This window comes from Artibeus jamaicensis, unplaced genomic scaffold (genome assembly GCF_021234435.1).
Source record: "Artibeus jamaicensis isolate MK-2021 breed Jamaican fruit bat unplaced genomic scaffold, CSHL_Jam_final contig_519, whole genome shotgun sequence".
NCBI lineage: Eukaryota > Metazoa > Chordata > Mammalia > Chiroptera > Phyllostomidae > Artibeus > Artibeus jamaicensis.
In genome coordinates this window covers 52439377-52467117 of record NW_026521871.1, presented here as the reverse complement: position 1 = coordinate 52467117, position 27741 = coordinate 52439377, and the positions used below count along the sequence as shown (strand labels likewise).

Sequence of the window (27741 nt, the reverse complement as noted above, 5' to 3'; positions counted from 1 at the left end):
ATAACTTAGGCTGTAACAAATCAGCAGGTTTTATTTAGTGTACATTACCTCTGGCTGAGCAGAAAGTTCTCTCAGAAGATGACAATTCCATACAAACCGCTGATCTGCCTAAGAGAGAAGTTTTAGAGTGAAAAAATAGCTCCTGCCGGGTGAGTCTCTATGGAAAGAAAATGACGGCAATGTTTCCACCTTGTAGCTAGAAATAGGTCTCTTGACAGGCTCCCACCAGAACCCCTCTTTCCCTCACATCAGCCCCCTCCCCACCTTGGGGTTTTCCTGCCGCACTGCCTCAAGGCAGCGCTGCTGGCCCAGAAATCGGGTGTCCTCTCGGGGTCTTTCTTACTCATGTGCTCACTCAGTCCACGGGCAAGTCCTAAGTCTTGCAATTCCGCCCTCTTTTCTGCAGACCTAGTCCCGCGACCCTTGGCCAGCTCGAGGCTCCAGCCTGCGCACTGACGACATCGTCCTGGCCTCGCCCCTCCCACCCCTTCCTCTACTGGCTGCCAGTCAGAGTTCCCTGAGGTGACAGGCCTCCTGTCTGCTGGAATCCTCCCCCGGTTCTCCATCGCCTGAAGAACCCAATCTCCGTGTGGCCGAAGCAGCCCTGGGGCCGGCAGCCCCCACTGAACTCTCAGATCTCATCTCTGGCCATCCTGACGCTCCAACTATAAACACAGAGGAAGCTCCTTCCACAGCCATGTCTCTCCATTTTCTTTATATAAAACACACCCCCTGGACAGCACCCCACCCTCCCACCCCATCTGAGAGGCCCAGAGAGCGGCACTTGCTCTCGGCCATAACCAGGGGGACAGGACGCTCCCCAGATTCACATGCGTGTTCCGGGCCAGCCGTACTGGTCACTCAGCATTACATCACATAACTCAACAGTTTATGCATCGATGAAATGGGGCTTAAAAACAAACTGCTGTTTATGCGAAGCTAAATGAGTTAGAATTTAAACCTGATAAAAGGCAAGTTGCTACAACAAAGCTGCAGTTGAATTAGAAGAGGAAGTGGCAACTACAAAGGGTTGGAGAGACACAGTGAAAATCTGTGGGTTCCGCACACACACTGCTCCGTGTCGAAATACTTAAAGAGACTCAAACTGGGAAGCGCGATGGATATAATCTATCTAGAAAAGACAGCCAGAAATCAAGGGACCAAAGACGCAGAAAAGCCTCTGGTCCTACTTCAAGAAACCGGCCAGTCAATACAAATTTGAAGTGCGGATAAAATGTTTAAGGCATATGTGGTGCATTCGTCACCTTTAGGGTTCCCTATTTTAATTCTTACTTTTTTGATTCACTGACAAAACATTCCTTTCCCATCCCCACAAATGTAATGGCTTCTTTTTCAGTTTAGCCTAATACTGTCACCATCTCCGCCTGGAAACCCACCCTCTTCCATTCTCACCTGACCACTAAGGCCTATTCATCATTAAATCTCAGCTCAAAAGTGATCTTGCCGTGGCTTTGAGGATTGAGTACTGGCCTGTTCAATTTGGCCTGTTTGGTTCAGCCGGGCACATGCCTGGGTTGCGGACCAGGTTCCCCAGCAGGAGGCGCACGAGAGGCAACCACACATTGATGCTTCTCTCCCTCTCTTTCTCCCTCCCTTCCCCTCTCTCTACAAATAAATTTTAAAATCTTTTAAAAAACAAAATGATCTCTATAGAGTTGTCCCCGACTACCTGAGGTAGAGTGACACCCGCCTTCCTGTGGGGCCCCTCTACACCTGGGTGCCAATCCCCGTGACAGCAAGTGTCCCTTGTTTTGTGACTGCCTGGACCCCCTTGTCCCCGGGAGATGGCAGGCTCCCACAAGGCAAGGGCCATGTCATTTCTGTGTCCCTACTGGCTGGCCCAAACAGTGCCTGGTGTACAGTAGGCATCCAAGAGACGTTTGGTAAACACATGGGCAATGAAGCAACTGCTTTAAAAAGCAATGGTGTCTTTAGCTACGAGCCCAATTTCTTGACTGCTCAGCTTACATCTGAATTTACAGCTAAATCTACATAAATGTTACCAGATTACAGTATGAAATCATCATAAAGCCAATCAACTAAAACACTGATTTAGGTTGAACTGTATGAAATTATCATTTTTATTGGGCAAAACTCATTAATTACTGGCAATATCATATGGTCCAATCCAACATGGAACTGACAGCGACCCTTTCAATTCTGTCTGCCCCACAGACACACCTAAGGTTGTTCATCAAAACAACTGCAGCAGCGACCGTCCAGGCTCCTGAATAGTGAGAATGTGAAGTTGAGATCTGAGGCCCAGTTTTAAAGATACACTCATCTTAAAAAAAAAAAAAAAAAAAGGCAAAATAACTAAAACCCCCACCTTAAACAAAAAGACTGTTTTCAAGTTCTTAAGTCAGTAAGTTTTTACTTTTCTAGATGCAAAAACTATGACACCACTGCAAAAAGACATTACTTTTAGCAGCAGAATTATGTTACTGATGCTCCTAACACCCGTCAGACTACAGAACACCCAGGGCGCGGAAATCACCAACACGTGTGTGACGGCCTGACTTCCGACGACCTGCGTCACGGACCCTGACTCTGGGACATCCAGCCAGGGCTGAGAAAAAGCAGTATGTATCTTAATGAATGAAACAGAGACATGCCTCTTTCAAAAACCCAAAGTAAAAATAACTGACTATTTAGCTTACCCTTTCCAAGAGACTCATTTCTTGAAATTCTGGACTAGTGTTTGACAGCCGCTGCAAAGTATGGGTCAAATCATACGTGGTTGAGAAGTAAAACCCATCCACATTCAAGACGTGGGTTATCATTGCTAGGAAGGTTTTATTATCTTGTAACTGTAAACAAAAAGGATAAAAAAATCAGCCTGCCTCATCCGTGAGAAGGACTCTGTCGGCATGAAGAACTAACGACAGTAAAAACCCCTAAGTCTGGCCCTATCAAATACCACCGGCGCACGGACAGCGCTCAGCAGTGTGTGGGATGATTGTTAATCAATCAGGCAGAACTCCATCCCTCTGGTTTCCTTCACCGTGTTTACTCTAATGGGCAGAAGGGTTATTTTAATGAAATATCACCAACATAAGTGATGACCTACTGTGTGCCAGACCCTTTACACAGATCTTCTTTCACCTTCCAAAACAAACCTGCTAGGTTAGTAATTATCCTCACCTGACAGATGGAAAGCACACATTCTCAAGGGGCTCAGGAACACAAAGAGTAGGTAACAAAAGAATAATTCCATCCACATTCTTAAGAAATTTTACTAGGCCCTGGCCAGCTAGCTTGGTTGGCTGGAATGTCATCCCGATAGGCCAAGACTACGGGTTCGATCCCCAGTCAGGGCACGTACAAGAAGCCAGTGAATGCATAGATGGGTAGAACAACAAACGATGCTTCCCTCTCCCTTTCTCTCTCTAAAATGAATAAATACAATTTAAAAACAAACACCCTGGCTGGGGAGAATGGTAAGTAAAACAGAATTCTTTCTAAAGAAAATCAGGAAGTCCCATAAAAGTAACACATGTCTTATTTTCGGATCACCATCCCAGCGGCTTGCCCGGTGAGTGCCCAGACCGACACGCGCCTTCGTCTCTGCTTTAAAGAACAACTGCTGGCGTCAGGTGCCAGCAAAGGCAGCCGCTTCACTAAGGCCTCCGGCCTCGGCGCTCAGTCTCGTGGACAGTGACAATGGCGGTGTCCCCACGGCAGCAGTTCTCCTACACCTCCCCTATGTCCCGTCTGAACTCCCCTTCCGGGGCTGCCCCCTTTCATCCGCACTTCCCTCGTTGCCGGGATGGCTGCAACGCTGGGGACAGCCGTTACTAAACCGCGCTGGCGGGAATCTGCCCTCACGGGGGGCCGGGGAGTGGGGGGCTGTCTGAACACAGACACTGCGCTCACATCACTGGGGGACAATGAAATAGGGAAAAAGGGAATGAAATAGGGTGAGCGGAACTTCAAAGGTACTTAACATTTTACTTCTTTACAAAAAGGATATGAAGTTAAATCCAGGTATTGAGAACATACAGGTATTTTGTTTATTCTTTTCTTTCCGTATGAAATTTCATAATTTTAGAACGAGGTTTTTTTTTTTTTTAAAGACAGAGCAAGAGAAAGAAAATATAAAGAATTTTTAAAACGCATTTGACGCCTGGGTGTAAAGGTCTGTAAAATGACATTGCTCTATGGTTGCTTAAATAATTAGGTTTAAAACCCACCAAACGCTCCTTGTATTCCACCCCCGCGGCACTGCTTTGGGTTCTGCAGTTAGCAACGGCTTCCATTTCTTACCTGAATATCAGTTAAGTGCAACATTGTCTTCTTATAAGAAAGAATATCAAAATCTGTTGCTTTCCAGATTACATGATTGAAAAATTCACCTATTTTAATCTTTTTGGTAATGACAATTAGATAATTTCCTACAAAAAAGCAAAGCAAAACTCAGATAAACATGAATAAGGCAACTCTAATGACAAAGTGGCAGTCCTTGCTGTTTAAACTCTAAAGGTAAGACTGTATCGTGCTGTATAATAAAAGGCCTGTGGTTTAAAATGTATGAATAGAAAGGCCAGTATATTATTTCTAGAAATTCCTATTGAAAGTTTACATGTTTTTCCACAAAGATAAAGCAAAAGCTTTTCACAGCTAAGACAGTCATCTTAGTAGATCAAAAGCAGGACAAAGACGCCTCGTTCTCTCCCGCCCACGTCACCCCCATGGCAGACAGGCTTCTGCTACATTTCCTAGTGCGTAGCTTAACACACCACAGGTCGTGAGCTCTGACCACCGCAGGACGACGGCCCGCGTGCACTACTCCTATGTCCTCCCTGGCATTCTATGGACACAGTGGCAGAGAAATGTGCTGGGGCAGCAGTGCAACCAAGTGGCTAATGCCGCATCACAGGTGGTCCTCAGCTTGTGATGGTCTGACTGAGGATTCTTCTACTTTACGGCGGCACCAAAGCGACACACATTCAGGAGCAATTGCACTTTGAACTTTTCGGGGCTGGTCACAGGCGGCAGGATGCCCTCCTGTGATGCCAGACGGCGCCACAGGCCGCAGCTCCCAGCCTGGCGGGCGAGCACGGGGGTGACTGATAGAGTCTGCAGCGCGTTCACGTGTCGGAGGTTCTGCACCGCCGGGGGCTGAAGTGTGTGTCTGAGCACGTGGGAGGTGGGCGGGGCTCAGCTGCGGTGCTCGGTAGGTTGGGTGTGTTACATGCATTTTCGACTTGACATTTTTAGCTTACAACAGGATTACTGGGTGGTGACCCCATCCTAAGTCTGGGGCATCTGCACAAAGAGGAGCCTGCTCGGCGCCACGCACGCACCAACCCTGACTCTGGCCGTCTCCCTGACCACCCCCCACAAATAAAACACGGAAAGCCTTTCCCACTAATTAATTCTCAAGCTCTGCTGAGCGAGGCCCTCCCACCAGTGCCCTCCTGGAAGTTTTCCCAGGTGTCTCTCTCCTAGAACTCGTCACACGGTACTGCAGTAGTTTACTACTAAATGCCTCTCCCTGACTGTGAACTGTGGACAAATGGGACTTGCCTCCTTTATAACGCAGCATCTAGTACAGTGCATGATACAACACGAGTTTTTTTAGGTTCGATGAAATGAAATTTAGATAAAAAAAATCATTTTCCTAGTAACTCAGAACTACATAATATTCTCTAACACGCACTATGTCTTACTCAACTCAGATGGAATTGAGGGTAGAATACTCTGGTCCTTAAATGTATTAAAATTTTGATTTAAATATCTTAGAATTTATGAAAAATGTTTAGTTGACTAGGGATTTCAACTCTAGTTGAAATAAAATCAGAGACATACTTCTTTTTTAATAAAATCTCAGGCTGAAAAATTTAACCATTTGTGTCTTACTTTTAGAAATTAATGGCAAATACCTAGCCCACAGTTTCTTGCGTAAGGCATGGCACGAGAAGCACACGTTCATTCCCCACGCTAACTGAGTCAATTTAACTACCTCCCTTGCCCCTCCAAGCCCATCGGTACCTTACCTGCCACCAGGTGGATTGTGCCCAGGATTCCAAATATCGGCCTCGTAACCGCGGACGGAGGAATATCTTTCTTGACTTTAAAAGAAAGACAAAATCACAGAACACAGTCACCAGCAGAACGGGAAATGTAGTTTGATTTCAACAGTTAAATGAAGCCAACATGGATGGCTTGTTCTCAGAGAGCAACCTTCCTACGTGCTGGCAGAATCTGAAATAAAGGTGCCCACACTGTACACAAAGGTCTCTGCCTGCCCAGAATATGGCGTCAGAAGTAACATCCTTCAGCATTCTCATCGGGTAAATTGTGGGTAATTTCTAATGTTGATGTTCAACTAAACTGAGTCAACAACCTCTTGCCACAAAGTAAGGCTTTATCCCTTCAAGAGAATTAGAAAGTAAGCGAAAAAACAAAAACAAAAACATGAATAATAAAATAATATTAAAAAGAAAGTAAATGGAAGGAGGGCTGGACACGACTGTAATTCCGACCCACAGCCGACAGAGCGCCAACAGGACTGGCCTGCCCACCGGAGGGGGGGAGCCTCCGCGGGTCGGACAGTGACTCACACAGAAACGCCAGGAGGCCCCGCCACGAGCTGGGGCTGCACCAGTCACGCCCTTATGAATGAATTACCGGTAATCTAGTAATCTCATATTACAGGGTTCTTTTTGTAACCGTTCAAACTTTCAGCCAACCTGTTTCACAGAACACATTTGTAGAACCCTGGTTTTGGGAATAACGCCCATCAAACAAGCTTCATCTGCCCACCTGCATCACCGCTATTCCCTGGCCCAGGGACGGTCAGAATGCACAGTCGGAGAGTAAAGGCTCCGGGGCCCAAAGGAAAACCAAGCTGTCCCCCTGTTAACTCACGGTTTCCCAAACTCACGTGGCCCTACGTTTTTTCTTTCAGCCACAGCTGAATCATCGTCTTGGAACCCATTTTGAAACACTGCAGTAAACCCAAGTTCTTTTTCTTAAAGGCAGTCCTATTATTCTGAGGAAGGTAATTCTGAACAAGGTCTAAAACTCGCTTCTGTTCCACTCAGTAATTCAATTTACCTAGCAACGCTCCGCCACAACTAACTGACACAGAAAATGAGAAAAACCACGGAAAACCACCAGTTTGAGGAAGAGCTGCGAGAGAACCCTGAGTGTACGGAGATCATCTGATAAACTTTTAAACAGAGAGCTCTGTAAGTTACATTAACCGGAGTGGAATGGCAATAAAACTGCGGCAATTTCTAAGAAGCTAGGTTAGCTTCTCGTGGAAGGAAGAGACCCCTCTCTCGCGACGGCCTGCATGTCCAGCAGGTGGAGAAGCCGAGCGGTCATGCTGGTGTTCAGTCGAAGCCCCTTCCCGTGCCTCCTGCAGAGTAGGTGGCATTATCGTCTTCACACCCACACTGCTCGCGCCCGACAGCTTTCCCCACTCGAGTGGGGTCTGCAGCCTCCACCCACGAATTCAATGCCACTGAAAAGTCAGAAATAAATGTAAAATGCATCCATACTGAATAGCTTTAATAAAACACTAACGCGGTCAAACCACCACAGTGTGAGAAAGCAATGTCATTAAACCTCACGAGAAGGGCACGACCACTGGTTAAAACCAGTCGTCTACTGTAGGGGGCGATGGCAAACTGTAAAACTACGACGGAGCTCTCTGATTCCATTTGGCCAAGTAAAAACTGTATATGTGGTCCTTGCCAAAAAACCATGTAACCAAGGAAACTGAAATGTCCAGTCATACCTTTCTTACACTTTATCGTCCTATGCAAAGTATTTCGTATTTCACTTTATCCAATCAAAGGGCATCTATCTACTGTTTACTGAATGCCTACTACGTGGTTACTCAAATACTGTACAGCTCAGTGGACTGAGCGCTGGCCTGTAAACCGAAAGGTCGTTGGTTCGATTCCCAGCCAGAGCGCACGCCTGGGTTGCAGGCCAGGTCCCCAGTGGGGGTAGTGCAAGAGGCAACCAATGGAGGTATCTCTTGCACATCAATGTTTCCCTTCTCCTCTAAAAGTAAATTAACAAAATCTTTTTTAAAAAAGAAAAAAAGCCAATTCTGTCTAGGGGTGAATTTTTAAACAAATGAAATAGGAAATTCTAAACATGGTATCACATGGTACATTAATTTGTCACCAAAATTATTTCACATTAGTCAGAAACCCATGCTCTACACAACTAAAAAAATAGTTTTTAAACCTCAGAGAAACAAACCCAAAATACAACAGGAGAGATGGATAAGACAGACAGATAAAGCTTAAAAACTTTTGTTTTAGGCAAATGATGCTTGTTATTTTTTATTCATTAAATTACCCTCACAGTCATGAATATTTTAAAAAACAAAAGAAGCCAATAAAATTCCATGCACTTAATGCTAACAAATAAGAAATCATTGTTTCTAAGTCCTTACAGACAGTAAAATTGTCGAGATCATTTTTCCTTTCCATAAAAAGGAGGAAGCGTTGAGCGCGGGCCTGGGAACCAAGCAACCACGGTTCGATTCCCAGTCAGGGCACATGCCTGGGTTGCAGGCCAGTTCTCTCCCTCTCTCCTTCCTTTCCCCCTCTAAAGATAAATAAATAAAATCTTAAAAAAAAAAAAAAAAAGGAGGAAGCGTAGAAACCAAACAAGGGGAAGAATGACAATTTGTAAGACCCTCGGAGGTGCGCACCCTGACATGCTCGGCTGACGTAACGGCCGCAGCGCAGGTGTGGGATCTCGCCCAGGCCCCCCGGGACCTGCCTGTGAGATACCTGAGAGGGTGACCTCTGTGGACACGCGGTCGATGATGAGCACGTCGTCCGCTCCGTCGTCGCAGGCTTCCACGTAGAATTTTTCAGGTGTGATGTGCCTAAGAGAAATTTAAGAGCGTAAGTAAATAAACCAAATGAAATATAGACTTCTAAACAACTACGTATCATAACAACATCGGCTGGGCTTAAACCTGACGTCACTCCCTGGCTTCAGAGTAGACGAGACTGGAACGCATCCTCCTGGGTGCAGTGCCGCTGATTTCACTCATATATTTAATGCTGACAAAATGTCACTTTGCTGTAAAACCGCCAATTTGACTTCTTACATAGCAAATCATAACAAATTTTAATTTACTCTATTCCCTGTGGTGCAGAAGGCAGGAAACACAGTAGTTAGCCGCACAAGCTGTGGGACCGGACTGCCTGCGCTGTGTGACCCTGGGCAAGTCGCTCCTCCTCTCTGCTTTTCAGTTCCGTTATCCATACGTAAGGGTGGTACCAGACTCATTTAGAAGCACTGCTGTGAGGATAAAATGAGCTACTCTTTGATAAGCATTCATAGAACAACATCTGACAAACTGTAAGCAAGATCTAAGTATTAGCTAAAAGTACTAACAAACACATTTTTAATAACACATTTCCAGGAAATTATTTAATAAACTACTTTAATATCTGGGTATTTTTGTTTGTTTGTTTAGTTGGTTAGTTCAAATGCCACTTAAAAATGAGAATAAAAGAACACCTTCTGATTCCGCAAAAATGAAAAATAAAACCCAACGGGGTAAAACCAGGGTTGGGACAGGTAACGAAAAACATACACAGCTTTGTAACCAGAGCCCAACAAATTGACGGTCGGGTCCTCAGGAGGCAACCTGAATAACACAGGCAAGCAGTTTAAGCATCATCAGGCAGTCTCAGGACACACTGAGGACGAACAGAAATGGACTGAATCGCAGACCACTAGGAGGGGCAGGGAGGAAGTCCAACCCTCCAGGAGCTAACGCCCCCCGCAGGGAGGAAGCTGGTCCCCCCTCCCACCCTAGAAACTACTCTTAACTGTTCTTAAACCACCTTGAAAACACTTGTCTGTGCAGCAGCCAATCTGAGGCGGTTTTCTTTCCTTTTTTAATTCTACTCCCTCGATTCCACTCCCCCGTCCACCAAATCTTACACAAACCCACACAACCATAACCGACACCATTCCTCATTCACCAATCGTGTGAGCCGCTTGGTGTCAGCAAGTCCTGGGGCAGGACGAACCGCACAGACCGTTTTGAAGTCCTCAGAGGATGGTCAACCCTAGTCATCCAAATACAACTCCCATCCTTCCACAGTTCGCCTGTAACTAACTTCTCAGTATTAGGCCAGTTCCCTCCGTTTGGGGAGGGGGTTTGCTAAGGGAATGAAAATCCATTTAAATACAAATCACGCAAAATGCAATAAAGGCAACACATCTCACAGTCCTCAGTTCAAACTAAATACAATAGCCCATTCCTTTTCACTACAGAATAGTCTTCTCCTGTACGGGCCAATCACACCTGTTCACCCATCCACCTGTTGATGGACACTGGGTTGTTTCGAGTGTGGGTACCATCAATAAAGGTTTTATGAACATTCCTGAAGAAGTGTGAAGGCAGACATATGCTTTCATTTCTCCTGGGTGACTACCTACGAGTAGAATGGTTGGATGATATCGAAGTTGTTTAACGTGTGCAGACAGGAAAAAAGAGGGGGAACTACAGGGACAAGGAAACTTTTCTGGTGATGGATGTGTTCATTATTTTGACACTGGTGCTGGTTTCATGGGCGTAGAACTATGTCAAAGTGTATCAAGCAGTACACTTCAAATAGGTGCAGTTTATTGTATAGTAACTATACTTCAATAAAGCTACAGAAAGATAAAGTGGGAAGTCCTTGAAACAGAAATAAAAGAAATATAAACAAACTTCAGACAATCTACTCAATATAGGGTACTTACCTCTAGTAGTAAATCATTTTCTAAAAAATCCAACATATCAGTCCCCACATGCAGAATGTTTTATGCAAGTATAAATTGCACTCCCAAGAGTCAGTCAATACATTTATTGAAAAGCTACCATGTACCAAGCATTACCTATGCACTGGGGACTAGAAGGTGTATGAAAAATAAAAACCAAATAAGAAGTAGAAAGAAAATTATTCTAAACAGACCTGAAACAAGGCTTCTTTATAAAAAGCTTTTGAAAAAACCGCGTCTCTAAATCAGGTGGCGTCCTGCTAAGCCTTGCTCTTCAGAGCCCCCCCTTCACCCCCATCCCTTCAGTGCCGCCAGGTGCCCCTGCGGCAGGACCCGTTCCACTGCGCTGTCCGGGGCTTAGACACCTGGAGCGGTTTCACGCCAGGGTGGCCGCTACCACGGAGCGTCCTGTTCCCCCTCCTCTAACTAACACACCAGGAAACCAGGAGAACTCACAGTGTTCAAATGAGTAATAGACAATCTCCTCCGTTACCTTATTTTTAAAGTGACTGTAACACTGATAACAAACAGTCCATTACCAATGTTGCTTTGGCATTTAGTCAACTACCAATGACTTGTTCTAGTCCCAGTAACGCCCAAGCAGCCACCCATAGTCACGGTTGATCGGCAAACACATGTAGCCCCTGCTCACAGGGGACGATTACTACATCTGAACCACTGTATAGTGGGAACTGAAGACCGCCCAGCTGTAACAGCTCTGCACCAGCGGTAGTTACCGGGTTGGCCAAAAAGTCTGTTTAATTTTTTCAGGGAAATGAAAGACATTTTCATTTTCACCAATAACTTTGATTCAGATATTTTGAGTGTGTCGGCTCTCTCCCGTGTGGCAGAACACTGTTCTCAGTTAATGTCTTGATTTGTTTGCTATCGACTTCAGCTGTCTACCCGGCCATGGAGCGCGCCCAGCGAGAAATCTGCAGGAAACTTCGCAAACCACTTCTGACACGTTTGATCAGTCACAGCACCTTCTCCACACACCTCACAAATCTTCTTTTTTTGCATTTCTGCCTTTCTTGAAATAATAAAGCATAATACGCTGAAAATGTGTATTTTCTTCCATATTCAATATTAAAATGGCTATAAAAAAATTCATCAATTTTGATAAGTTTTTAAAACATGTACACTGATAAGACAGCGGTCACAATACAATCTAACAAAATTGTTTCAAATGAAGTTAAAGACAGATAAGGGCTACTAGAGCCATCATGTGGAAAAAACCACAAGAACTTTTTGACCAACCCAATGCAATGAAAAGGCTTTAAGACTTGCAGTAAAAACAGAGGTTCTAATCCTGACTCTTCTATTACATGCTGTGTAACACTGGTCAAGTAACAAGTGTCAACCCCACGCCAGGCCTTGTTCTAGGTACCACTGGTACGAAGTCCCTGGATCACAGGGCTTAGATTCTAATAGGAAAGATGATCGACAGCTAGGAAGTAATTTGGTGATTTCAGATGGTGGTGAATGCTATAAGGAAAACAAAGGGACTTCCTGCCAAGATGGAGGCATAGGTAGACATGCTGTGCCTCCTTGTACAACCAAAAAAAACAACAACAATTTAACAACAAAAACCACCAGAACTGACAGAAAACTGAACTGTATGGAAACCCGACAACCAACAGTTAAAGAAGATACTCATCCAGACTGGTAGGAGGGGCGGAGTCAGGTAGCCAGGGCGGAGAGGACTCCAGCAAGGCGGCTGGCAGGCCAGGCAGTCACACATGCTGTGCAGATAAACCAGGCGAAACTGGGGAGCGAAACAGACCGCGCAACCCAGGGTCCCAGAGCAGGGAAATAAAGCCTCAAAACACGGACTGAAAACACCTGTGGGGGTTGAGGTTCTGCAAGAGACTCCCAGCCTCACAGGAGAGTTCATTGGAGAAACCCACAGGGTCCTAGAATGTACACAAGTCTTTAGAAGGGTACAGCCAGGGGGCCCCCAAAAGAAGGATTTGTAATGGGGTCCAGAACTCAGGGTGTCCAGGAAATAATAAAAGTATGGGATGTCCTCACACCCACAAGTCTGAGCTGGGGGGATGGAATACATGGAGCAGGGCCATTGAGTTGTTTTGCACAGCAATAGTTTTGCAGATAACTTCTAGAATGGTGATTTAACATATCTATAACCTTTAACTGGTTTCATAGATATGTTAAATAGCTGTGGCCATGCTTTGAGCCAGGGAGAAGGGAGTGACTTCCACTCAAGATGTACCTGGGAGGCAACTCCCCAGCCCATCACAGCGCCTGTGTGAGAGCTTGGAGACGACTGGCTCCACAACATGGGGCCACGCCTGCCCAGACTCACTATGGCAGCCCAATAAAGCTGGGAGGATGTGGGAGTCCTGGCGGGTGTAGCCGATTGTGGGAGGAGTCAGAAATGGGGCTGCAGAGGAAGATTAGAGCGGGAATTTAAACACAGATGCAACAGCCATTGAAAGGAGAACCACACGGTTGTGGCCAGAATGGGGACTCTTGCAGCCCTGTGAGAGAGAATTACCACGTACCTTGTAGCTTTAGCAGAGAGAACCACACAGCTTTGGCCAGAGTGGGGGGACACCCCCCTCCCTGCAGCTATGAGAAGAATCATCATGTAGCTTTAGCAGAGAACCGACACGTGGCTTTGGCAGAGAACCATGACGCAGCTTTCTATTTCTTTTCCTGAGATACAGTACCTTGGACTGGGCAAAGGGGGAAAGAAGGACTGTGTGTGTTTGTGGGTGTTTTAAGGGACTTTGGGATTTTGATAAAGATATTAAGTCATTACTCTTAAGTCTGTATAACTTGAATAAATAATTCCTTTCCTTTTCACCAATCTCTAACATGGAGAGCTATAATTCTCTGGAGAAGGGAAAGGTGAACCTAGTACAGGGGAACCCCAGGAGAAGGGGGGTCAACTAGGTACCATTGTGGGACCCCCCTTCCCTGGCGGCCAATCTGGGAAAACCAAGGGAGACCACGTGTGCAGTAGCTTTACAACTACTTGTCACAGTAAAAGCCTAGCCAGGAAGGATCTGCCCTATAAGAATAGAGTCCCTCCAGCCCATGAGGTCAATCTCTGCTTGGAGTTGGTCTGTTCCCATGTTCTTGGCTATCAACTCTGGGTGTTCGGTTCAATTCTTTGTCCCAGTCACCAAGAACCTTGTTACCTGTGCCCACCTGTGACAGGCCCACCCACACAGGAATCAGCACCAGAAGGGCCCAGTTTGCTTGGGGGAAGGGAGGAAAGGGACTGAAATCCAGCAGAGAGCAGAGCAAGCGCCATTGTTCCCTCTCTGACCCCTCCCCTACATATAGCATCACAACGCAGTGACGTGGGTTGTCCCGCCCCAGTGAACAACTAAAGCTTCCTCAGTACGTAACAGATGTGTCAAGACAAAAAAAAAAAGGGCTAAACAAAAGAACAGATTAAAGCTCTAGAAATAATACAACTAAGCGATAAAGAGATAGCCAACCTATCAGATGCACAGTTCAAAACACTAGTAATCAGGATGCTCACAGAACTGGTTGAATTTGGTTACAGATTAAATGAAAAAATGAAGGCTACACTAAGTGAAATTAAGGAAAATGCACAGGGAACCAATAGTGATGGGAAGGAAACTGGGACTCACATCAATGGAGTGGACCAGAAGGAAGAAAGAAACAACCAAACAGAAAAGAAGGAAGAAACATGAATCCAAAATAATGAGGAGAGGCTTAGGAACATCCAGGACATCTTGAAACGTTCCAACATCCGAATTAAAGGGGTACCAGAAGGGGAAGAGGAAGAGCAACAAGTGGGAAACTTATATGAACTAATAATGAAGGAGAACTTCCCCAATCTGGCAAAGGAAATAGACTTCCAGGAAGTCCAGGAAGCTCAGAGAGTCCCAAAGAAGTTGGACCCAAGGACGAACACACCAAGGCACATCATAATTACATTATCCAAGATTAAAATTAAGATGAGACTCCTAGAAGCAGCAAGAGAAAATGAAGCAGTCACCTACAAAGGAGTTCCCATCAGACTGTCAGCAGATTTCTCAGAAGAGACCTTGCAGGCAAGAAGGGGCTGGAAAGAAGTATTCCAAGTCATGAAAGGCAAGGACCTACGTCCAAGATTGCTCTATCCAGCAAAACTTTCATTTAGAATGGAAGGGCAATAAAGTGCTTCTCAGATAAGGTCAAGTTCAAAGAGTTCATCATCACCAAGCCCTTATTATATGAAATGTTAAAGGGACTTATCTAAGAAAAAGAAGATAAAAAACATGTATACTGAAATGACAGCAAACTCACAATTTAATATTAACAACCACCCCTAAAAGAAAAACAAAAACAAAAACAAACTAAGCAGACAACTAGAACAGGAACAGAACCACAGAAATGGAGATCACATGGAGGGTTATCAACAGGGGAGTGGGAGAGGAAAGAGGGGGAAAAGGTACAGAGAATAAGTAGCATAAATGGTAGGCAGAAAATAGGGGGAGATAAGAATAGTACAGGAAATGTAGAAGCCAAAGCACTTACATGTATGACCCACAGACATGAACTAAAGGGGGGAATGTGGGTGGGAGGCGGTGCACAGGGCGGAGGGGAGTGAAGAGGGAAAAACAGGACAACTGTAATAGCACAATCAATAAAATATTAAAAAAAAAGAAAACAAAGGTACGGAGGAGATTCTGGGGGTGGGCGTGGTACTCAATCTTCTTAAGGATTAAATGAAACAAGAATAAAGCTCCGGGCACAACTGTGATCAAAGACAAGGAAAAAACACAACAGAAAGAAGCACTGAAGTACCCATCAGCCACATTGTCGGGCTGTTCGTATCTGAAGGATAGTAATGTCTAACTCAGGACTCTATACACAACCACACTACCCAGCACGAGCGGCGGAAGAGCGCAAACATTTTCAGATGAGCCACATCTCAAAGACACCTCTCCCACTCCTTCTTAGAAAGAAGGAAAAGTGGTTTTTTTTTTATTCACAAAAATGGAGTAAATCGAGACTTGGACTTGGAACCCAACACAGGAGAGACACGAAAGAAATTCTCATGAGGACGGTGCGGACGGGCGCCAGGACGGCGGCCGGGCGGGGGGTGCTGGGCAGAGCCTCCCAGAGGTCGGGAACCTCGGGTCGGACGTGAACTGCCAGGTTCCTGACACGTCTGAAAGGAGTTTCATTCTGAAACTGAGGATTAATTAGTGACAGACATAGAAAAAGCCAAGTAAATGTAAAGAATCAACCACTTTTAACTCCAGGAAAAGAAATTTATGAAGTAATATAATTAAAATATCCTGCTGACTTCATCTGAATCCTGCCTGCACAACCATAACCAGTCTCCTACTGTGACTACACGGAGGAGAGGAAAGGAGAGCGCAGTATAAAAGCTAAATTCTCATCTTCTGCATAGGAAGTCATCAGAAACTAAACCTGAAAGAAATCAGGGAACGGTAGAGATGTTCACAAACGTGGAGTAAAACACTGAAGAAATTGTTCAAGAAGTTGGCAGCGGGGTCTCCGGGCAGCGGGGCCTGTGGCGGCGGGGTGTGCAGGGTGCTGCTCTCCTTTATTATCAGCTTCATGCACTGTCTACTGTTAAACCAAACACATGTATGAAATCAAAATAAACATTAAGCTTTAAAACGTGTTAAAGTAAGAAAAAGAGGTGTCATTGTGGATCAAGGCAGAGAGCTGCAGTCCCAGGGCTCTGGGACTTCTGCAGGATGTCACCTCTTGGGGAGACACTGCTGAAGTTTCAGCTGCTGGTGCTGCCACCAGGCTAGTTGATGATGCCATTGAAAACGGCTCAAGAACTGGAACCATGATGACAGGAACAGAGACTGCCAGCTAATCACCGTTTCTAACGAGACTTGAGACAGGTAACAACGCAGAATCCCACTAGTCTGACGGCAGGTGCCGTCCCAACTCACAGTCACCGACATGGCCCTTTGCTGTCTTCCTCTTTTTTCCTTTCACTTCCCACCTCTTTTTAATTGGCCATCAGGGAGTACATCTGTTTTATGTAGTAGGTTTTATTCTGTAAGTTTCATGCTTCCCAGGTTTCATTTCAAAAGCTAGTGAAACTAGTGTTAACTCTCCAGCACTGACTGTCAGAAACACGTGAGTAGACAGACATCCAGTGGTTTGATGTTTGCTGGTGTGTATGGTTTTATTATTTTTGTCTTTAATCTTCACCAAATGGGCTTAGTCTGTAGACAAGGTCTCTAAGTTTATCCATTCCCCATGGTATTGTTCACTCAAGAAGACAGCAAAAGTTCCAATCGACTTTCTTAGGGACTTTAACAAAGACCTACATGAAGTTGGTTTGCACATATGGCCCTTAACTGATGTTTTCTTTGGCTCAGTGACAGAGTCAACAGAATTTCAAAAACTGGTTTTCTTTCTCCTAAGGAAAGATCTTGACAGGAATTTTAATTGGTTTGATGTTATACTGTAACTCGTAAGAGGAGAAGGAGGGAGTGGTATGTTTCTCTGATTAGAAAGTCTACAATGAGTCACTTTCAAAATGAATCCAAGTTTGCCAGGAGTTTTTCAAAATTAACCCATCAACAGGCCACACTGAGTTCTCAGTGTAATAAATATGTGCAAACCAAGACAAAAGACTCAATGATAACCAAAAATCTAGGCAAACATCCTCTCCCGACCGCAAAAGGAATGGCTCTCCATCGCTGTGATGTCTCTCGTTTCCGTAACACTCTCCCGTGTTACTCATTTTACAAAATCGATTTCAGAAGTCAGGACAGGGAGAACCCCTTCAAGAACATGACTTGCTCATTGACTGTGTTGTTGATAACAAATCTCTAAAGGTTGAAGTAATGCTGTACCCCGGAAAGAGCACTGGTCCCCTAAAAAACCGCCTGGGAGGCTGGGAGGACCCAATGGGTGTTAACTATCACCTCTAACTGAACAAGAGCACTACCTTCTTTCTCTAAAGACAGGATTCGGTATCAACCCAGAGCGCTGGTTTCTATGAGGATGGCACATATTTGGGGAGACAGGTAAAAATAACATGATACTGAAATAACAATTACTTCCTACTGACAACTTTCATCTGGTTGACTATGTTCCTTTCATGGGTTGCTGCCCAAGTATGGGACAAAAAAGAGAGAGAAATCACAGGGAACTGTAAATTAAATTCAACAAAAGCAATTCTTACCATTATATTTAACTAAATGCATTTCATCTTACAGCCACCTGGTATTCAATAGCTTTTAAGAGTGCTTTTAAAAAAATCATCCTTGTTAAATTTTTAAAAAGCAACCTAATTATAATATAAACATCAGATGTCATTTTTATTTTCTTTCAGTGTTGGCAATGGGACTTGCCAGTGTCTGAGAACACGCTTTTTCTCCCATGTAGCATTCATATATTTCAGGAAACCGATCTCTTCAAAGTCCTGTCAAATCACAATGAGTAAAAGTAACCTACTTCAAAAGTATTATTTGCTGACCCCGCACCCATTAGAATGGCTATCATAAAAAACAAAACAAAACAAAACAAAACCAGAACGGAACACCAAATGTTGGGGAGCACGTGGGGAAACGAGAACCCCTGCGCACTGCTGGCGGGAACACAAAGCGAAGCAGCCGCCACAGGAAAACGGTGGCTCCTCGGATGACCACACACAGAGCCACCACACGATCCCACGACTCCACTTCGGAGTACAAACCCAAAATCGAGAGCAAGGCCTCAGGGAGAGATTTATACGCCCATGCTCACAGCGGTATCACAACAGCCAAAAACACGGAGGCAAACTAAGTATTCACCGACAGATGAACGAATAAACAAAACGCAGGATACACATAAAATATTATTCAGACTTAGGAAATTCTGACACATGCTGTAACATGGACGTACATCACACTACGTGAAATAAACCAGTCACCAGGACACGTGCCGTATGCTTCCACTAAGATGAGGTAAGTCAAATTCATACCAACGCAAAGTAGAACGGTGGCTGCCAGGGGCTGCGGCAGGGGAGCATGGGCAGCTGTTAAAAGGGCCCAGAGTCTGGTGCTGCAAGATGAACAGTTCTGGGGATGGAGGGTGGTGATGGCTGAACATGTGAACGTGCTTAATGCCACTGAAGTGTACACTTAAGATGGCTTTATGCTTTGTATATTTCACCACAATTTAAACCAACAACAACAAAATTACTATTTGCATAGGAGCACAGTGATTGCCATGTCAGAAAACTGTAGCAAGAACATACTTCCCCAAAAATCTTAACATAAAGAATTAAATCAAAGTCCTAATGATTGAACTTACCACATCTCTAGTTGAAAACACACGGGCATAACATTTTACCAGATTGGCTAAGAACAAAGTAAGAACTTGACAGTGAAGAGGAGCCCTGTGAGCCTACTACACCCACACCCAGAAGGTGCTGCCGACACCCCCGATCCTTCCTCCCTCTGGGTCCTGGCAGTGCCTCCCTAGCTGAGTGACTCTTGGGCGCCTCTCCCATAATCCAGGTCCCTTCCAGGCAGCCCAGGAGCCAGCCCAATCTCAAACCCAAGCTGATATTTCTAGGAAACCAATTCTTTTTAATTTCATCTTCTTCAACTCCTGAAGGTCCCATCTATTTCCTATTCTCTGTCCACCGTAAAACCCACTCTCTCCAAAAACCAGTCTCCTTAGTAAGATCAGATCTAAATGCTGCCTCATCTGAAGCTCTCACCCACAGCAAACCCTTCCAGAGCCCAGGCACGCCAGAGGGTGCTCTGCTACCAGCACGCTCCGGTCCCCACTCAGCCAGCCCAGGCCTAAAACACCTGTGGAAGAGCAAAAGAACCAGCAGGACAGCCGGTTGAACTTGCAGGTTGCCAGGCCCCAGGAGACCTAATGTGGGGCTCCAGAACATGCACCCAAAACAAGCGCAGCAAGTAATCTAATGCAGCCTGGCCCTGACCTAGACTGCCCAGCCAGAAGCAAGGCCTTAGATACAAACTCCCTATCACTGGTGCCTAAACTTCCGGGGATAATCTTAGCTTCCCTCCACCCGCCCTCAGACAGACCTGTGAACAGTCTGCATGCTCACTGTACTACGCAGACCATAGTCGTCTGCGTCACACTGTAGCTTAGTTCACATCTGTTCTCAGGGTTGAATCGTACCTGCCCTGACTGACCTCACGGCTATGACAGTCTTTTAAGATGAAAGGCAACTTCCTATGGGAGGAAATGATGTTTCTTCAGAGGCAAACTGCAGCCTGACTCACTTTCTAAAGGACTGCACCCCTTTCAGTTGACCTTTTAAAAGATTTTTTTTAATGTTTTGAGGCCCAACTGGTGTGGCTCAGTGGAGTGGACGTTGTCCTGTAGACCAAAAGTCACCAGTGTGAGTCCCGGCCAGGGCTGTAGCCGGGGCTGCAGGCCAGGCCCCAGGGTGGGTGTGTGCGAGAGGCCAGGGATCGATGTCCCTCTCACACACGGGTGTCTCTCCTGCTCTCTCCTCCCTCTTCAAAAATAAATAAATAAAATCTTTGTTTCCAATAATGGCTTTGTTGCAATTACTTTGTAATTTCAAATTTATCATTGTCCGGCATTATCCATCTATCTACACACGAATGACTTCTAAGGCAAAAAGGAGACACAGAATAGGCTATTTAGAACTGCCTGGGTGTTTCAAAAGTATGAGTTTTAAATTCTAAACAAATCAAAATTCTATTTCCTATATTAAAAATCCACATGAATGTGTCAACTATTCTCAATGAGAAGCGACTCATTTCCACCCCGGACGCGTCCGAGGACGAAGGTAAGAGCGATCTGATAACGGACAAAGGTAATTTGAATCACGCGGGGCAATGGAAAGATCCCTGGATGGGGCCTGCCGTGTTCCAAGGCCAGTTCTGCCATGGCTGGGCTAGGTGACCTGACTGTGGGGCCAAGGGCAATTCCCCATCTCTAGCAATGATGGAGGATACACATCAACCAATAACTTCACGGAGCCATTGGAAATGCACCAATATATGTACATGAAACGACTTAAGTTGCTGCCAGTTCAAAAGACTATATTCCAAACTACTCCAGACAGTTCGATTTTTGAGTAAACTGTTAAGTTCCTTTCGTTTACTCAGGTGATGCACCGAGGGTCTGCTCTGCACAGGGTTTTAGGGTTTTATACTAGGCACTAAGGAGGAGCAGAGAAAAAAATCAAAGTTAAGGTGCTTCTAGTATGTTCCACACGTCTGCAACCTAGTTGGGGTTGTCACAATGATTTCAACAACAGCGCTGTGGACTGACCACTGTACCTCTCAGTCCTCTGGTCCACCAAGTAGTAAATACACTGTTACTCACTTCTAGGAGGCAGAATGTGCAAACCATACAGGCGTTTAGTGTCTCGTCCCTGTGACGGCACTGACAGCTCAGGGGACGGAAAGACATGGGGGGGGAGCGCTTAACAGAAAGTGTCTGTCTGTTAAGGGCCCTGGTTTTGTCATATACGCTCTCTTTCAATCCTCAAAGTAATCCTGCAAAATAGTAACGTCCTCATTTTATGGATGAAAAATCATTTTAGAGAGATAAGCAACATGGTCAGGACACAAGGCAAGTAACAAGGTTGGGAACAGAAACTAAGTCCGTTCTAACTGAAAAAGCCTGCTGTCTCCCAGCTGTATCCTGGATATGATCAGTAGGTAAAGAGGGGAGAAAGGAAGACGGCATTCAAAATAAGCCCAAGCTTGAAGCTAAAAGAAATCCCGAAGTCTGGCAGAAAGGGTGTGGGGGGGAGCATCGGGCAGTTTTGGGAAATAAAGTTAAGGCACAGACTGTGAAGAAAATGAAACTACAGATGGCTAAGAAACGGGGACTTAATCCTATGGATTTATAAAATGGAATTGGAGGTTGTAAGGAGGGAAGCAGAAGCTGAACCAGAGCAATCAGGAAGGTGAACTTGAGAGCAGGACTGAGATGGGCTGGAGAAAATGTGTGGTATGATGGAGAACAAATTATTTAAAATCCCAAGCACTTCAATATTTAAATAAACCTAGTAGCAATGCTTTTGTAATAAAATATTATCAAACTATCTCTTGGATGCGTCTTTCTTAAAACACATCTCGAGACACATTTTTTAAAACAGATATTGTGTCCTCTTAATTCTAATGCAGGTTGGAAACTACTCCCCCTTCCACATGCATCTAAAAAAGAATTCTCCTTAGATCAGGCCACATTAAAACACCCAGACTCGCCCGCCCTCAGAGCAGGAAGGGCCAAAGAGAAGAAGGAACCGGGGAGATGGCAACTCCCAAACTCCTTGGTCAAGAAAAACAAAGTTGCAGAAAAATTGTATCTTTACATTTCCACAAGCACTCAAAACTGTGTGTCAAGGAAACGAGGGCTGACAAATTAGAGGATAACTTTCACATAACCCTAGATTTACTTTTCTCCCAAATTTATAGTTTCCACTTCTCACAAAAAAAATCAATACAAAAGCATCAGCCTCATCACTTAAGGGCCAAATTTCCTTTCTTTTATGGATGCAGAGCTTTTAGTGTTTTTGCTTTTGTTTTTTTGGTCTGGACTGGTGAATTCAGTGTTTCTTTGGCAGCTCAAGTTCTCCTCCCATTCAATCTTCCCCACAGGAAAATTCAGTTGCATTCCGTAACCTAACTCTGAGCTGCAGCAAGCCAAGGCTCGGTATCGCTTAAACACATCTGAGACCTGGAAGAGGATCATATTAAACCCTTTAGTAACTATCAGATAGACGGCAATAACCTAATTAGCCAGCAGAGCCCAGGTGGCAGTGGCCCAGCCAGTACCCTGGTCAAAGGCACTGAAGGACTCACTCACCACCAGGGTGATCGATCACCTTGAGAAGGGGAAATGGGAGAGAATAAGGAAACTTGGCCAGGAAAACCTGGAGGGAAGTGTGCAGCTGGGGCTTTCGAAAAGAACTACATTAAACAGAAGCAGCAAAAGCAGTGGACTCCAGGGAAGGTCATCTTCATTCACCTTTTCCAGACAATATCTGATGTCAAAATGACCTCACTCCCAATTCTGCAACCCTAACTTTAAAGTGAACCTTCGAGAAAGTTAAGCGTGCTTGAGGTTCTGGGGAGCACTGAAAGGGCCCAAACCACATTCCGAGACTGTCTTCATAGCCCTGCAAAGGAAGGAAAGAGGGTACCTGTGTCTAAGTACCAAGGTATTTTAACTTCTGTAGGGAGGAATGAACTCCTCAAAGGTTACATCTGCTTCGGCTGCCAATGGCATTCTCAGACTACAGCCACGGGATCCTCAGTCTAGAGCTAAGGCATTAAACACAGTGAGGACGAAGCTATTCACAGGTGAAAGTGTAGGGGTCAGATGGTAATGCTAAGGGAAATACATGTTTTTATTGATCCAGAACAAGACAAAAACCTTACAAATACCTAATTTACAATTCTATCAACCCGAGTCTATTTCTCAAAGCTTCAAGAACTTGACCTTACCGAAAAGCCAATCTGCAATGACAAAATTCTCGACATTTGCCTCTGGTTATCAATCTGGACTTAACCTGCTTTTACGCTTTAGCTCTGTAATATTTAAAGGCAAGTAAACCTTTCGGGACCGTAAGAGTATTGACTTTAGTTTACTACTTTTTACTACTTTTTCCCCCATTTTTCTGCATCCTAAAGATTGGTCAGGCAAGCTTCAATGCCCAAAGGCTTGTCGATTTATGTGCGGACTCCAACGTGGTGCTACGGGCCCATTAAATAAGAAACTTTCTCTGCTGATCGATAAGGACAAATTTAGCCGCCACCTCTCAAAAGGAAAAAGAAAAAGTGGGGAGGAACGTGAAGGGCTGCATCTTCAGCCTGCAGCTTCGCTCTCTCGCCAGGGGCGCGGAGGCCGAGCAGGATGTAGAAAAGCTGGCGAAACTGTCGCTCCCGGGCCTGTGGAGACTCGGGTGGGGCCTTGGGGAGGCCGCGCCGGGAGAGGAAGGCAAAGAGTACGAGGGACTCCCACACCGGCCGGCCACCCAGGGACTCAGGAACCTTCCCCGGGGCCGTCGGCCCACACCTGCCGCTGTGCCCTCTGCCCCTTTCGGTCAACGGCCTCCCCGCAGCAGGACTCACAGACTCAGCCGCTCGTAGGTTGTCGCCGCCATCCTGCACGTCGCCGCCATCCTGCACCACCGCCTCTTTCCTCCTCTTTCGGCCTGCCCCGCCCCGCGCCGCCACCTCGGCTACGGCGCCACCGGTCACCCAGCCGCGGCGGCCGCAGCACCCAGCCTGGCCCCACCCCTCCCCACGCCCCTTCGAGCCGGCGAACGAACGGGACGCGGCCCAGGACAAACTTCCGGCGCACGCCCGAGACGCTCTCCGACGTAGTGGGGAGGAGCACAGTGACGTTGCCGCTGTGGATTGGCGGAGCGCGTTTACAGGGGAAGGGAGGAGCTCTAGGAGCCTTAGGCAGGCGTTGAGGCCCAAATGAACTAGTTGTATTGGGGAGCCAGTTGAAGCTGCGTAAGGGGTAATCTACATTGCGAGCGACAGCTTGGGTAGTACGGGGCCAGTGGCGCAATGGATAACGCGTCTGACTACGGATCAGAAGATTCTAGGTTCGACTCCTGGCTGGCTCGTTACGTACACTCTTTTGCCCTACCGGGGGTTGATGTTCTGCGGCTTTCTTAGGAAGTATTGTTAGCGAAAGTAATGAAAGTGTGAAGGTTACACAGCTTGAATTTTAACGCTGCTTTTCCCCCAAATGTCATCTTTTAAGCTGTGCTTGGAACGCGGAGGTGTGCGAGGTCATTTGCACGCTGCAGAGCGCCCTGCTGTGATCCACTTGAGGAGTCTCTGTAAAGGGGGCGCACTCAGGAAAACACACCGGACCGGGAGCGGTTTGGAGTGGGGATCGGGGGGCGTACTGTGGCCGGAGCTACCGGAAGACTCCGCGGCGCACTGGGGGCCGCTGTCCCGCCTCTTCCCGGGATGAGAGGCCCCAGCGGGGGCGTGCAGAGCCGCGCCGCGCACCGGGACCGGGTGGGCTCCGGCTCCCACCGCGTGGGGGAAGGACCCGCCGCAGTGCGGCTGCGCGCGTCGGAGCCGGCCCCGCGGCCGGCAACCTGCGGCCCTGGCTTTTGAGAGCGCGGGGTCCCGAGGCGACATGGCCCCCAAGGCCTTCGGGAAATCTGAAGATGTGGGTATTTTTTGCAGTGAGAAGATCTCGGGTAATCTCGTAAATCCCTCTGATTTAATGGGTGTCTGGCTCAAAGACCTAGGGAGGCCCGAAAAGTCTGCGGCTGAGAGGGGACTTGAATCCGGGGAGCGGATGAGACTTCGAACACTGCCCATTAGCCACTCAATCCATCGATTAATCTCTTCAATACAACGTGTTTTCCTCCTGAGGAAATTACAGAAAATTTGTTAACTATAGAAAATTCGGAATAAAAATAATGCCAGTTCTCATCTCGAGATCACTACTGTTAACGTCATAATTTCTTCCCTCGAGGCTCTTTTTTTTTTTTTTTCTGCCGCACTTGTAATATGCGTCTATCCACACACGTATTTTTCCGAATCTGGGCTTGTACCAGAAATGTCTTTGTACTTCCTTTTTGTCTCCGTGGATTTTTTGTCCTGAAATTTAAGGATATTAAATACTCTTTGAAGATATCTCATTAGAGAACTAGATAGTTTAAGGTTATTCTTGTTAGGAAGTTGGGTTATCAGCTTAACACTTTTTAAAAAAATTCCGTATTGAATTATTTCATGTCTAATAAATTTCTAGATGTAGAATGATCAGATGGATATTTTTAAGGTCCATTTTATGGACATTTTTACCCCTTGGTACATACTTTCAAATTGCCTTCCAAAAAATTAAGCCAATAAACACTTTCACCAATTAACATGTTTCCTTGCATGCTAACCAGCACTGTGCATTATAATTTTCATTATAATTCCTTTGCAATTTTCATAATTGAAGAACTTCCTTTTACTTGATGTGTGTTTTGTATATATATACACACACATATCACTTGATGTATCTCCTCTTGATACATGCATTCAGTGTTCTCTTGCATATTTGTTGAGCTTTTTTATAAAGGATTTGAATTCTTTGGCTATCAAATCCATTGCAATCTGTATATTGTACCATTTCCTTATAATATTTTTGCACCTAATTTTCATTTTCATGTATTTCAGTGTACCACTGTTTTCCTTTATAGTGTCTTCTATTGCATATGTGGTCTTTTCATATTGTTTAGCGTTTGTGTTATTTTTTCCACTTTTAGTCCATTTGTAATTTATTTTGTTGGACATCCCAGTACAAAAATCAATGAAGTCTTAAAGCCTGTCATTCTTATTGAGCAATTAAGAGCTCTAAGCTTTTTACTTGGCCTAATTCCATCCTAGCATAATTCCCTAAGGGAAGTTATGTTGTCCCCATTTTCAAATATCAGGGAACTAAATCTGCATAAAGTCATTGAGCAATTAGGTGGTGGAGCCTGAGTTAGACCTTGAATCTGTACTCTTGACCCCAAGGCTATTCTGCCCATGCATGGGCTTACTATTTGCCAGAGGGTGACCACGAGAGTGGACCCAGGGCCAATCCCTGTCTGGGCATAAATGGTGATCACATGTGCACCTCACCCCATCCCCCTTGCCAGTTAGCAATCAGAAGACCTCATCTCTAGTCGTGATGATACTTCTACTCACCAGCTCTGGGCTCTTGGACATTTTCTATCCTTTAATAAAATGGGCAGCCTACTTGGTAAGGCTTTAAGTAAAGAATGCTTCCAGCTGAACGGCCTCTGCTGGACAGAGGGCACCTGCGTGGGCTTCTCTGAACACGTCACCATGTAGAAGTTCTGTCACCACAAAACTAAGAGACACAAAGGTTAATCTTCCTTTGCCAAGTGCAGTACAACCCACAGCCTTTGTGAACATCCAGTGAGACTGAAACATGGAAACTAATTCACACAGAAACAGGCATTCCTCTTGGGCATTTTTAAATGCCAAACAAGCTGAAATTGGATTGTTAGCATTGTTAGGAAAGCAACATTCAGGATAAGAAACCAGCCAAGGATCAGTGAGAGAAATGGACAGCTTTAGCAAAGTTTTTCTTAATAGTGAAATTATGTTGCCCATGTAAATAGTTTTTTAATAAAATCTGCTAACAGGCTTTCCATGAAAACAATCCGAGCTGCAAATGAAGCATGGTGACATCGTCCAAATGGTGTCTGCAGCCCACTTTGGTGTCCATCTGCTATAGGAGAGTGTGCCTCCCACTATCTACTTTTGACCCATTCAGTCTGTCGCTGGGTCTGACCTCCTGCCAGGCCTGCTGTGGGCTGGGTCCCACAGGGAAAGCAGGGGCCCTCTACTGATCCGTTGGTAGGAGGGCCTTATGCAGCTTTGCACACCTAGGGGCATCCACATAACCAGGGCTTTTCCGGAAAGTGTTGCACACCTAAAGTCATACCTAGGACCTTCTCTGGCTTCTTTTTCTCACTTTATTCACTTGTTTCCAATCCGAGGAAAATGCAAACCCCACTTTTAGCAATGCTTGAAGAAAATGCACCTAATATCCCTGGGATAGTCATTTCCACCAAAAAAATTTTGAATACTTTAGTAGGCTAAATAATGCCTCCTCCCCCTGCAAGATGTCTGCATTCTAATCCCTAGAATCTGTGAATATCTTCTGCAAAGTAAATGAGACTTTATGGGTGTGACTAAGTTAATGGTCACGAGATGAGGGCATTTCCTAGATCTGGGTGTGCCTGATGTAATCCCACGAGTCCTCAGAAGAAAGCAGGAGGGTGAGGGGTGTGAGGACGGAAGATGTCAGAGTGACGGAGCCACGGCCAATTCATGTGGGCAGCCTCTAGGAGCTGAAAAGGGCAAGAATGGACTCTCGCCTACAGCCACCAGAGGGAACGCGGCTCTGCTGACCTTGACCCTCTGCGGCCACTTTCTCCAAAACTGCAGGGTGAATTTGAGTTGCAGTAAGCACCAAATTCGTTTA

The 27741-nt window shown here is 45.6% G+C and overlaps 1 protein-coding gene and 1 non-coding gene across 2 annotated transcripts in view; one reads left to right on the top strand and one right to left on the bottom strand.

The window, feature by feature from the left end:
* The window catches only part of SACM1L (SAC1 like phosphatidylinositide phosphatase), a 45477-nt gene extending 21470 nt beyond the window's left edge, over nt 1–24007 (bottom strand). The window contains exons 1-6 of the mRNA XM_037129788.2: nt 23853–24007; nt 8787–8884; nt 6021–6095; nt 4288–4415; nt 2682–2831; nt 49–108 (exon numbers count right to left, since the gene is read on the bottom strand). Coding sequence (XP_036985683.2) covers nt 49–108; nt 2682–2831; nt 4288–4415; nt 6021–6095; nt 8787–8884; nt 23853–23902 — 561 coding nt within the window. The 5' untranslated portion in view covers nt 23903–24007. The remainder of the gene's footprint in view (nt 1–48; nt 109–2681; nt 2832–4287; nt 4416–6020; nt 6096–8786; nt 8885–23852) is intronic.
* Nucleotides 24008–24285: 278 nt separating this feature from the next.
* Nucleotides 24286–24358, top strand: TRNAR-ACG (transfer RNA arginine (anticodon ACG)). The gene has a single exon. It is a non-coding gene; the product is annotated as a tRNA-Arg (tRNA).
* Nucleotides 24359–27741: the final 3383 nt, after the last annotated feature.